The sequence below is a fragment of the Bos javanicus genome, chromosome 25 (assembly GCF_032452875.1).
Source record: "Bos javanicus breed banteng chromosome 25, ARS-OSU_banteng_1.0, whole genome shotgun sequence".
Taxonomy (NCBI): Eukaryota; Metazoa; Chordata; class Mammalia; order Artiodactyla; family Bovidae; genus Bos; species Bos javanicus.
In genome coordinates, this window is record NC_083892.1 from 32,846,636 (window position 1) to 32,858,109 (window position 11,474).

At 50.5% G+C, this 11,474-nt stretch overlaps 1 protein-coding gene across 9 annotated transcripts in view; it reads right to left on the reverse strand.

Moving 5' to 3' along the window:
- Positions 1-1,260: 1,260 nt before the first annotated feature.
- The window catches only part of GTF2IRD1 (GTF2I repeat domain containing 1), a 118,132-nt gene continuing 107,918 nt past the window's right edge, over positions 1,261-11,474 (reverse strand). For 8 of the 9 annotated variants that reach the window (XM_061401866.1, XM_061401861.1, XM_061401868.1 and 5 more), the window contains 5 exons: positions 11,394-11,471; positions 8,545-8,737; positions 5,565-5,602; positions 2,457-2,596; positions 1,261-1,420 (listed from right to left, as the gene is read on the reverse strand). In XM_061401866.1, coding sequence (XP_061257850.1) covers positions 1,352-1,420; positions 2,457-2,596; positions 5,565-5,602; positions 8,545-8,737; positions 11,394-11,471 — 518 coding nt within the window. In that variant the 3' untranslated portion in view covers positions 1,261-1,351. The remainder of the gene's footprint in view (positions 1,421-2,456; positions 2,597-5,564; positions 5,603-8,544; positions 8,738-11,393; positions 11,472-11,474) is intronic. The other variant, XM_061401867.1, reaches the window with a different exon arrangement.

The window sequence follows — 11,474 nt, forward strand, 5'->3', positions numbered from 1 at the left end:
GTTGGATGGCATCACTCACTCAATGGACGTGAGTTTGAGCAAGCTCTGGGAGATTGTGAAGGACTGGGAATCCTGGCAGGCTGTAGTCCATGGGGTCGCAGAGTTGGACACGACTGAGCAACTGAACAATAGTGTGCTTCAAGGACCGTTTCTTGAGTCTGTGCTAGGTAAAGGCACCCTGCCGTGTGCTTCCAGGGCGTCCTGTCCTGCCCCGGCTTCCCCATCAGGACTGAAGGAGTGGCCAGTATGGCAAGCCAGACCTTTTTGACTTGTCTTTCTGAAGTCCAGTCTCATCACTTCCTTCACCTTTCCACCTGTCACCAAACTGGTCTTTCTGACCAGTAGCTGTGACCCACCACTCTGCTTAAATACCCTGAGCTCTAGCAAAAACCTGGGGGGTTTCCCAGGTGGTTCAGCTGTAAAGAATCTGCCTGCAAATGCAGGAGACATGGGTTTGATCCTTAAGTTGGAGGGTTCCCTTGGAATAGGAAATGGCAACCCACTCCAGTATTCTTGCTTGGAAGATTCCACAGACAGAGGCACCTGGTGGGCTACAGCCCATGGGGTTGAAAAGAGTCAGACACGACTGAGAGACAGAGCACGTACACAGTAGCCAAAACCTGCCTCAGGGACTTCCCGAGCAGTATGTGGTTGAGACTCCATGCTTTCAAAGCAAGGGGTGCAGGTTCAATCCCTGGTCTGGGAACTAAGATCCTACGTGCTGCACAGCGTGGCCAAAAAATAAAAAACAAACCAAAAGCCATGTCACCTCTCCAGGCCCAACCCAAAGGCCCCGTCTCCAAGACGTCTTCCCTCCAGCTATGGAGATTCCATGTCTGCTTATCATACCTGACCTTCTTGACGGCACCTGTTATTGGGCCCAGGACAAGACGATCCTCCACCACACTGCACGCTCCCTGAGGCCAGGGGATTGGCCCTGCACTTCACCTTCTTCTGGTACTGCGTCCTGAGGTCATGTGACCCCAGCAGCAGCAAAATGAATGAAGCCTGTACCCAGGGCCCTGTGGTCAGGGCCGTGGCCTCTGTTCTTGGCAAAGACGGAAGGCCTGGGCAGACCAGCTGAGCCAAACTTCCTGACCTCATTCCAGGGACGGCAGCTGCAGCCACAAATTCCAAAAGAGAACAAGTAACAGTTAGGAACAGAGGCAATGCTTTTTTTTTTCTTTTTTTTTTTTTTTTTACTTATTTAAAAAGGCCTTGGCGGCAGGAATATAGTGTAAAAATCATTGGAAAAACTAAAAGGCATCGATACATATTCGAATATACACTTTGTACATAAATTACATTTCCTTTAGTCTTTCTGAGTGAGGTCCTGATTCAGCACTGAGGTCTAGTAATTCAGAGGTCCTGGGAGTTGCACGTTCAGGCCGGCATAGTCCACCATGTACATTGGCCATTGCTAGAGAGAGGGGGGACAGACAGCCTGGGTTAGGACTCCAGGTGACTCCGAGAGCCCCCCGGGACGCTTTCTGAAGGACTTCCTTGGATGCTATTTATTTTGAAGCTGTGGGAGGCCCAGAGAGGGGGCTGTGACTTAAGATCTCACGGTTCACCAGTGACCGTGGGGCCAGGGCTGGAGCTTTCTGATCTGTTCCCACCTGTGTCCCAGGGACCAACCGCTGGGCAGACGTGGGGAAGAAATTGGGGATTGCTCAGAACAGGTGGCCTGAGCCCCATAAACTCAGCCCTCTCCAGGCCTCAGGCTCCAGAGCAAGCCTTCCTGTCTCTCTGGGTGGCGGGAGGGTTGAGGGACCCTCTGTGAGCACCCTGGCAGGGACAGAGGCAAAGCCTGAACTTCTGTGCTTTTCAGGAAGGGGTCCGAGCATAAACAAACCCTAAAGTTTTCAACTGGCTTCCGATATTCTCCCTATTGAAATCAGAAAGAACCCTTGAATTGTGCCTTTAATGAGGCTCTCCTCTCGAGAGGAGCCATGTGACAGAGCAGGTGGTGATCTGGAGGTGGGGTGTCCATCCACCACTGACCAGCGTGAGGCTGCAGAGTTAATGTGCTTCTGTCCCAGGTTTTCCTCATCTAAGTACTGTGGGTAACACCCATGCCTCACAGCCCTGTGGCTCCCAGCATGTGATGTGAGCACAGAGATTAGTCTAGCATCCAGCTGTCCTGGGAACCCGGGAGTCTGCTCAAGGTCCTATCGAGTGGGAGGAGGTGTCAAGTCCCTTCCCACTCTGAGGCCTCAGCTTGCCCATCTGCATAGTGGGCCTGTGAATTCCTTCCCCCGGGTGCCTGTGAGCACCTGATGAGAGGAGAGGTGGACTAGCTCATGGGTGGGGCAGGCAGGAGAGTCTGCAGACCCTGCTCAGCACCTGGCGTCTCCCCGCACCCTGGACCCACACCCCAGTGTAGACGACCCTGCCCGAGTGCCGGCTGAAAGCCAGAGGGAAGAGCGGTCAGGTCCTGTTCTGCGCAACTTTACCACGAGCGAGATCTGGTTGGTGGATGCTACCGACTCCGGGTTAGAGGAGGAGGAAGAGGAAGACGAGGAGGAGGAGGAGGAGACGGAGTTCCCTTCGGAGACCCGCTTTCTCTTGCGCTTGGGAATGCTGCTGTCTTTGGCTGGTGGGAGAAAGGGTTGCTGATGCCGGGTGCCAGGGCCACTGTGTCTTGGCTTCCTGACCCTTCCTTGGAGAAGGCCTTATTCACCGGTTTGAAGTCCTCTGCTCAAAACTCAAGGCTCCTGATCCCCCAGTGGCTGAGGCCCATCTCCGCAGCCGCCTTCCCTGAGCAGCCCCCACACCCGACTTGCCCACCCTCCTCCTCCCGCTCACTGTCTGCTTTGCTGACACTATGGCCTCCTCCTCCAGTGAGGCTTCCCCAGCAGGCTCAGCTCAGGCCCAGGGTTTCCTTATACCCTTCCCGGACCAGGTAGAGTCCAAAGTCCCAGGCTCCGAAGAACTCCCAGCCTCAGAGCCATACAGCCTTGGGTCTCAGGGAGAGTCACTTAATGGCCTTGTACCTTCAGTTTTGTCACAGGTAGAATGTGAGTGAGACTCTGCAGGTTTGCTGGGAGCGTCTCACGAGATAATGTACCTGGTCCCCAGTAAATACTCAGCAACTAAGAACTGCTATCAGTATGGTTGCTACTGTTACCGCCGACGTGTGATGACCCAGATCTGACAATGCTGTGACAAACGACAGGTCACAGGCATTGGTGGACAGGCAGTGTCCCAGTGGAGAGAAAGCCTGGTTTAGAGCCAGAAGCCCAAAGTTCAAACTCCACAGCTGCCACTTACTAGCTGTGTGACCCTGGGAAAATGATGAACCTCTCTGAGCCAAAAGGGTTTGGAAACTGTATGATATAAGACTTAAAGGAGACTAAGAGTATGAAGGAACTCAGTACTAAGCCCAGCGCAGAGCAGGACCAGCAAGGGTTGTGCTGTTACTGAATCCAGTTCATGTGATTATGAAAGACTTAGCAAAAAGATTTGCAGTTATGTGTGGGGGACTTCCCTGATGGGCCAGGGGTTAAGAATCCGCCTGACAATGCAGGGGACACGGGTTCGATCCCTGGTCCGGGAAGATTCCACATGCTGAGGGGCAACGAAGCCCGTGTATCCAACTACTGAAGCCCGCACACCCTAGAGCCTGTGCTCCCCAACAAAAGAAGCCACCGTGATGAGGAGCCCTCGCACCACAACCAAGCGGAGCCCCTGCTCGCCACAACTAGGGAAAGCCGCCCATAGCAATGAAGGCCTAGTGCAGCCAAAAATTTAAAAAAATTAAGATTTGCAGCTGTGTATTGGGAACCTCCCTGGTGGTCCAGTGTCAGGACTCCACGCTTCCACTACAGGAGCTACAAGTTCCACCCCTGGTCAGGGAACTAAGATCTCCCTTCACGGTGTGGCTCCCCTCAAATATTTGCAGCTGTGTGCTGCGTAAGTGGAGATTTGGGCTTGACTGAGGGGATACAGCTTATTGACACAGCCCACGGAAAGGTCTTAATGACACAGATAACGGCGTGCTGGGCCTGGGAGGGCAACTGTCTAGCTGGTGAAGCAAAGCCAGAGGCTGGGGTCTGGATGCAGTATGAGTGGAGATCCCGGGAAATAGAAGACTGTGGAGGCAGAAGGAACCCAGGCTATGAGCCAGGGAGGAGGGATTTTTGCAGGAGGCTCCATGTGCAGACAACTCAGAAGTGCTCACCCCGGGCAGTGGCCACCGTGGGGGTCACTGTAAGACCCTAAAGATGGCCATGGTGGGGGGTGGCGGATATGTCTCTGATAAAGTGAAAGTATTAGTTGCTCAGTCATGTCTGATTCTTTGCGATCCCATGGACTGCAGCCTACCAGGCTTCTCCGTCCATGGGGATTCTCCAGGCAAGAATACTGGAGTGGGTAGCCATTCCCTTCTCCAGGGGATCTTCCAGGCCCAGGGATTGAACCCAGGTCTCCTGCATCGGCAGGCGGATTTTTTTTCCTGTCTGAGCCACCAGGGAAGCCTGTAAGTCTCTGATAATTTGTCTCAAACTCTCCTCCCGGAGGCCTCCATGGGGCCTTCTGCATGTTTGCCTCTGACTTGGGAGCAGCTCCCAAACCTAGTCACCTCCCTATCCCATGCCATGCCCTTGGCATCAGCACATGCTAGAAGGCTGTGGCATTCCAGGGGAACCCTGACCATTTGGAGTTAGGACCTTATGTCTCAGGCTGGGGTGGGGTAGCCTCATTGAATCCTGTCACTGTCCCCACTGAACAGCCATGTTGGGGCCTACAGTCCATCGTGGCCTGTGGTTCAGATGGATGGTCAGCACACCAGGCTCGAGGAGGCCTCCAGCTCACTGTGTGGCCTTGCTAAGTCCCTTCCCCCCCCCCGCCCCCCGCCGGGCCTCAGTTTCCCAACTGTACCATGAGAGGTGGGACTAGATCAGTGTTGTTGTTGTTGTTTGGCCGTGGCAAGCGGCCTGGGAGATCTTAGTTCCCCAACCAGGGATTGAACCTGGACCCTCAGTAGTGAGAGTGCAAAGTCCTAACCGCTGGACTGCTGGGGAATTCCCTGTAAATCAGTGTTTCTTAACCAGAGGTGCACCTCCCAATCCCTGGGGCTCCAGCCTCTCGAGTCCTGTGACACACCTGCTTGATCAGAATCCGAGAGTTTCCCAGGTTCCAGGACCCCGAAAGGTTCTAGAAGACTAGGGTCTACTGCAGGTGTTGCCCTGAAAATGCAGGCAGAGTCCAGGGGCCCAGCCAGTCTTGGGCAGCGCCCACATGCCTCACCCCTGCAGGGCATAGGTCACCCCCTCTCCCCACCTCAGGTGACTTCCCCATCCTATCTGACGCCCCCTCCTGCTGGCTCCTGCCTGTCCCTCCTTCTCTCTAGCTGATCTGCCAGGCTCAGCTCTCCATGGCAGGGCCTCTCTGAAGGGCACCTGCAGGCTTCCTGGGGCCTTCTGGGGATACTGGCCTTGCAGAAGGTCTCAGGCTCCCTGGGAAGTTCCAGGCAGGACGACTACACTTTCCTGTATCTCGTGCCCCCTGGCTCAGCTGTGTCTGGTCCCCAAGAAGCAGAAGGGTGGCCTCTTCAGACTTACCTGGCACCTTGGCGTCACTACAGATTTCTGCAAAAGGTCTGAAAAAGAGAGAAATGAGGTGGCAGTCAGAACACCAAGTTGCCCCTCCCCCTCCTCACCTGCTCCCTGAATGTGGGCGACATTGTAAGATGAAGAAGCTGCCACCAATGCTGGAACATTAGCCAGGAAAGACCCAGATGAAAGCAGTCAGTGTCCCCGCCCGGAGCAGGCGGGGTGATGGCAAGCCTGGCACTGTCAGTGCCCAGCCAGGTAGGTCGCCCCTTGGACTGGTTTCCTCTAGAAAGTGAGGGTGTCGTCTGACCAAGTGATCTGAAGTGTGTGCCTACATTTATGTAAATGGATATACGAGATAGCACTATTTTTTAAATATATATATATTTTAAAAAGGAACCTGGATTCTTTTTTTTTCTTTTAATGTTTATTTTTATTTATTTAGTTTTGGCTGTGCTGGGTCTTCGTTGCTCTCTCTAGTTGCGGAACGTGGGGGCTACCCTCTAGCTGCAGTTCCAGGGCTTCTCACTGTGGTGGCTTCTCTTGTTTCAAAGCATAGGCTCTAGGGCACACGGGCTTCAGTACTTGTGGCTCCCAGGCTCTAGAGCACAAGCTTAGCAGTTGTGGCACACGGGCTTAGTTGCCACGCGACATGTGGGATCTTCCTGGATCAGGGATCGAACTCTTGTCTCCTGCATTAGCAGGTGGTTTCTTTACCACTGAGTCACCAGGGAAGCCCTAATATGTCTTTTACTTTTTATTTTAATGATTATTTTACTTGCAGCATTATTATAAGAACCCCCCAAATTAGATGTAACCTAATTATATATATATATATATAATGGGTATTAAAAGAAAAAAGAAAAGTGGAAACATGGAAGGAAAAGCCCAGAATGTCTTCTCTCTGGGAGGTACACCTATTGGGGGTGGGTGTGCATTTTCTTCTATTTGCCAGAAATTACTTCAAGGGGTGAACATACATGGGAAGAGAGGGAAACCTCTACTTTTCATCTGAGGCCCCGCTGAATAATGTGGGGCTTCCCTGGTGGCTTAGCTGGTAAAGAATCTGCCTGCCATGCGGGAGACCTGGGTTCCATCCCTGGGTTGGGAAGATCGCCTGGAGAAGGGGAAGGCTACCCACTCCAGTATTCTGGCCTAGAGAATTCCATGGACTATATAGTCCATGGGGTCACAAAGAGTCAGACATGACTGAGCGACTTTCACTTTCACTGCATAATGTGATTTCTCCCCCCAGATCTATAGATATTTTATTGCATCTTTAAAGTATCACGAGTCCAAACAATCCTCTGGCACACTGCTATTTCTGTAGCTGGACAACTCAGATCAATTGAATGATACAATTTTTTGGACACAATTATTTTACTTTATATTATTTTATTAAAAAATAAGTTTTGGCTGCTCCCCTCCAAAAAAAAGTTGTATTTTTTAAATAGAAAAGCCACAATACGTGTGGCTTATGGAATCTTAGCTCCCTGACCAGGGATCAAACCCAGGCCACTGCAGTGAAAACGCTGAATCCTAATCACTGAACCGCCAGGAAGGTTGAGACTCTGCGCTTCCACTGCAGGCAGTGTGGGTTTGATCCCTGGTTGGGGAACTAGATCTCATATGCTGAAACTTTGTACAAGGACTTCAGCTACTGAGCCTGGGAGCTGCAGTGAAGACCCAGCATAGCCAAAATAAATGAATGAGTGAATAAATACATAAAAACTTAAAAAACCCTCAAAAACATGGAGTGTAAAATTGGAAAGAAAATGTGGGTAGAAGAGAAAGTCAAAGAAAGGCACCACCAGTGTTAACTCTAAATAGGAGGGTTATGGGTTATCTTCCTTCCTTCTACCTTTTTGTATTTTCTAGGTTTGTTGTGTGTATTTTTTTTAAATCCGAAAAATAATCAAATAAACTATTGTATTTAAACAAGTATATAGGGATATACAGTAAAATACAGACAGAGGCTATTTCTAGGGTTGGGGGTACTGAATTAGTGTTATTTTCTAAATATAGTAAAACAGGTAAAAATGAGTGGTATAGTAAAAAAAACATCAAATTTAATTAACATTGAAAAAATAAATACCTATGAATGCTGAGGCCATGTGTTTCAGTTGAAAGGGGTTAGAATCAGGACATCTGGCACTATAGCCTAAGTGCTTGTGTCCCTGAAGAAGTCACATGTTGAAAAAAAACCTAATCCCCAGTGTGATGGTATTTGTTGGTGGCACCTTTGAGAAGTGATTAGATATGGAGGGTGGAGCCCTCATGAATAGGATTAGTGCCTTTATATAAGAGGTTCCAGATTGCTCCCTCATCCCTTCCACCCTGTGAGGACATAGTGAGAAGACGCTCACTGTGAACCTGGAAGAGCCTCACCAGGGCCCAAATCTGCTGACATGTTGATCTTGCGCTTCTCAGCCTCCATGACAGTGAGAAATGAAGTTCTGTTGCTTAAGCTGCCTGGTGCATGGTGCTCTGTTACAGCAGCCTGCACAGACTGAGATGGCTGGGTCTGGAGCCCAGCTAACCCACTGTGACTTACACTGTCCCTTTCTCACTCTGGATATCTGTTTCTTCATCTTTTAAGAGGAGACTGCTGGGACTTCCCTGGCAGTCTAGTGGTTAGCATGTGGCCTTCCAGTGCAACAGGTGTGGGTTCAAGCCCTTGTCAGGGGAGTTAAGATCCCAAACACCTCGAGGCCAAAAAACCAAAACATAAAACAGAAGCAATACTGTAACAAATTCAATAAAGACTTTTAAAATGGTCCACATCAAAAAAAAAAAAAAAAGATGAAAGACAGCTAGGCTGTCTACCGGATTCTGTGCAAGTGAGAGTTTCCTCTCTCTCCTTTTCTCGCTGTTTCTGTTTTGGACTCCTGGCTGGGAAAGCTCTGGGGGTTCCCCTCCCAGATCCAGACAGCACCCTCCCTCCCCCATGCACCCCCAACCCGCTGGGGCAGGTGCCGGGGGCACTCACTGGAGCTGGTTGATGATGACCATGCGGACATGCTCGCGGGCCTTCAGGATCTTCTCCAGCCGGTGGATGTCGTATGTGTTGGGGTTCCGGAAAGGGATGTCATCAGGCAGGCCCGTGACCTCAACGGCATCTGGGCTGTCCCGGATCAGTTTATAAGGGACCAGCACGGGCCGGTTCAGACCCAGAGCCTCACCTAGAGCGCACAGGGGGTCAGGGTGAGGAAAAGATTCCCCGGTCTCAGGCGAGCTCTCTGGGGAAGGGCTGGGACTTAGCATGGCCCACCTGGTAGCCACTGTGCCCCAGAGAGTTTGTAAGTCAATACACACCACTGGTTTGTTTGTTTTAACCCAATTAGCAAAACTAAAAATCCAGGGGTGGGGGATGAGGAGGGAAGGACTGGGAGTCTGGGATTAGCAGGTACAAGCTATTATATGTACAGGATGGATAAACACCAAGGTCCTACTGTGTAGCACAGGGAACTGTATTTAATATCCTGTGATAAACCAGAATGGAGAAGAATATGAAAAAGAATATATATATATTTATAAAACTGAGTCACCGTGTACAGCAGAAATTAACACAGCATTGTAAATCAACTATACTTCAATAAATTAAAAAAAAAAAAATCCAAGGAATTCCCTGGAGGTCCAGTGCTTAGGACTCCTTGCTTCCACTGCAGGGGGCATGGTTTTGATCCCTGGTTGGGGAACTAACATCCTGCAAGGCCAAAAAAAAACATATATAGATGTAAAATCTACTCCTGTTTTGTTGGAAAAAATAAAAGTCCTTACTTAGGTATTTATGGACTAAATGACGGGATGTCTTAGGTTTGTTTTAAAGTACTAAAGCTATCAAACCATGCCTATCGAATTCTGTTCATGGGATTCTATGTGGAGAATACTAGAATTCTCTATGGAGAAGTCTCTAAGCAAGAATACTGGAGTGGATTGCCATGCCCTCCACCAGGGGATCTTCCCAACCTAGCGACTGAACCTAAGTCTCCCACATTGGCAGGTGGGTTCTTCACCACTAGCACCACCCAGGAAGCCCAATGAACTGGGCTTAGATATAAGATATAAGCACAGAAGCCAGGTCTGTGGATTACACGGTGGGTCACTGAGTCATTCTCTCTGCTTTGAAAACTGATTTCAAAATAAAAAGTGAAAAAGCCACAGCAAACCACACAGCAGAGTCGCTTCCTGTTACTGTCAAAACGAAACCCCAAGTCCTGGGCTGCCCCCCTCTCTGCATCATCGAGAACCTCTCCCCCTTCCCACTCCTGGCTGCCCCCCTCTCTGCACTCATCGAGAACCTCTGCCCCCGCACCCTCCCACTCCTGGCCCACCTGCCTCCTCGCTGCTCCGCAGTCACTGAGCTGTTCCCTACACCTGGCAAGCGTCCCTCTGTTTGTCCCCCCTGATGTGCAAGTTCCTGCTCAAACGTCCCTTCTTCTAAGGAGCTTTCTTGTTCACGGATCCAGCCATGGCTAGGCGCCCATTACCCCTGCCTCCTCATCACACTTCTATACTTTCCTGTTTTCCTTTGTCCCTCTCTGAAATTCTTAAAAAAAAAAAAGAAAAGTCTTCTAACTCTCAACTACAATACAAAGTAGGTAATACTGCTAAATTCATCACAAACAAAATACATACAGAGCTGCCCAAGAGGCAAGAGGTGCAAGCAACAGGTGTCTTTCGGTGGATGAATGGACAAACAAAACCTAATACACACTGCTGCTGCTGCTGCTGCTAAGTTGCTTCAGTCGTGTCTGACTCTGTGCGACCCCATAGACAGCATATATGAGGGAATCTTATTCAACCTTCAAGAGCCAGAAAATTCTGACACAAGCTGCAACATGGATGAGCCACAAACACTGTATCTTTTCACTTATGTGAGGTATGCTGCTGCTGCTGCTGCTGCTGCTAAGTCATTTCAGTTGTGTCCGACTCTGTGCAACCCCACAGACGGCAGCCCACCAGGCTCCCCCATCCCTGGGATTCTTCAGGCAAGAACACTGGAGTGGGTTGCCATTTCCTTCTCCAATGAATGAAAGTGAAAAGTGAAAGTGAAGTCGTTCAGTCATGTCCGACTCTTCACGACCCCATGGACTGCAGCCCACCAGGCTCCTCCATCCCTGGGATTTTCCAGGCAAGAGTACTGGAGTGGGGTGCCATCGCCTTCTCCGATGTGAGGTATGAGAGTAGTCAAATTCAGAGAAACAGAAAGTAGGAGGGGAAACGGTGAGCTGTTATTTAATGGGTATGAGTTTCAGTTTTGCAAAATAAAAAAGTGGTGGGAAAAAAAAATGTATACAGAGCACCTAGTGCTGCCTGACACTCAGTAATCTAGAAACTGCTCCATTGGTGGTGGCTGTATTATCAACTGTACCATCCTGGGTTCTTCCCTACCACCTGGATGCCTTCTGCAGGGGACTTGGCACTTTGCATCTATTCCATGGCCAATGCCCTCACCACATTGAGCCCCCCTGATGGCGGGATCAGACTCCTTCCTCTAGATTCTCAGGGCTGAGTGTGTGCTGGGCAGACAAGCGTCTGCATGAACAGGCACTCGGCCGTGGGCCACGGCCTCTGCCACACAGCCCAGCCCTAGAGGCGCTTAAGGCTGACCGCTGTCCCAGCTGTGTGCACCGCTGATTGTTTCCTTTCCCCCCCACTTTCTTGGTTGGGGGACAGAATGAGGAGTCAGCTCTCATCAGTCACAGTGCAACTATGTCCCCAGGGAGCATACAGGTCAGCTGGGGACAACTGGATGCCAGGTTGGCTGCAGAAGAAGGGGGACCCCAAGGAAGGCTGCCCTGCAGCCCTGCCCTCCCTCCCTCACTATGCACTGACCGTATTTCTCGTTGAAGAGCTCCTTCACCTGCTCCCGGAGGATCACCTTCTCCCCGAGCCTGTTGGCATCATCTTCGTCTA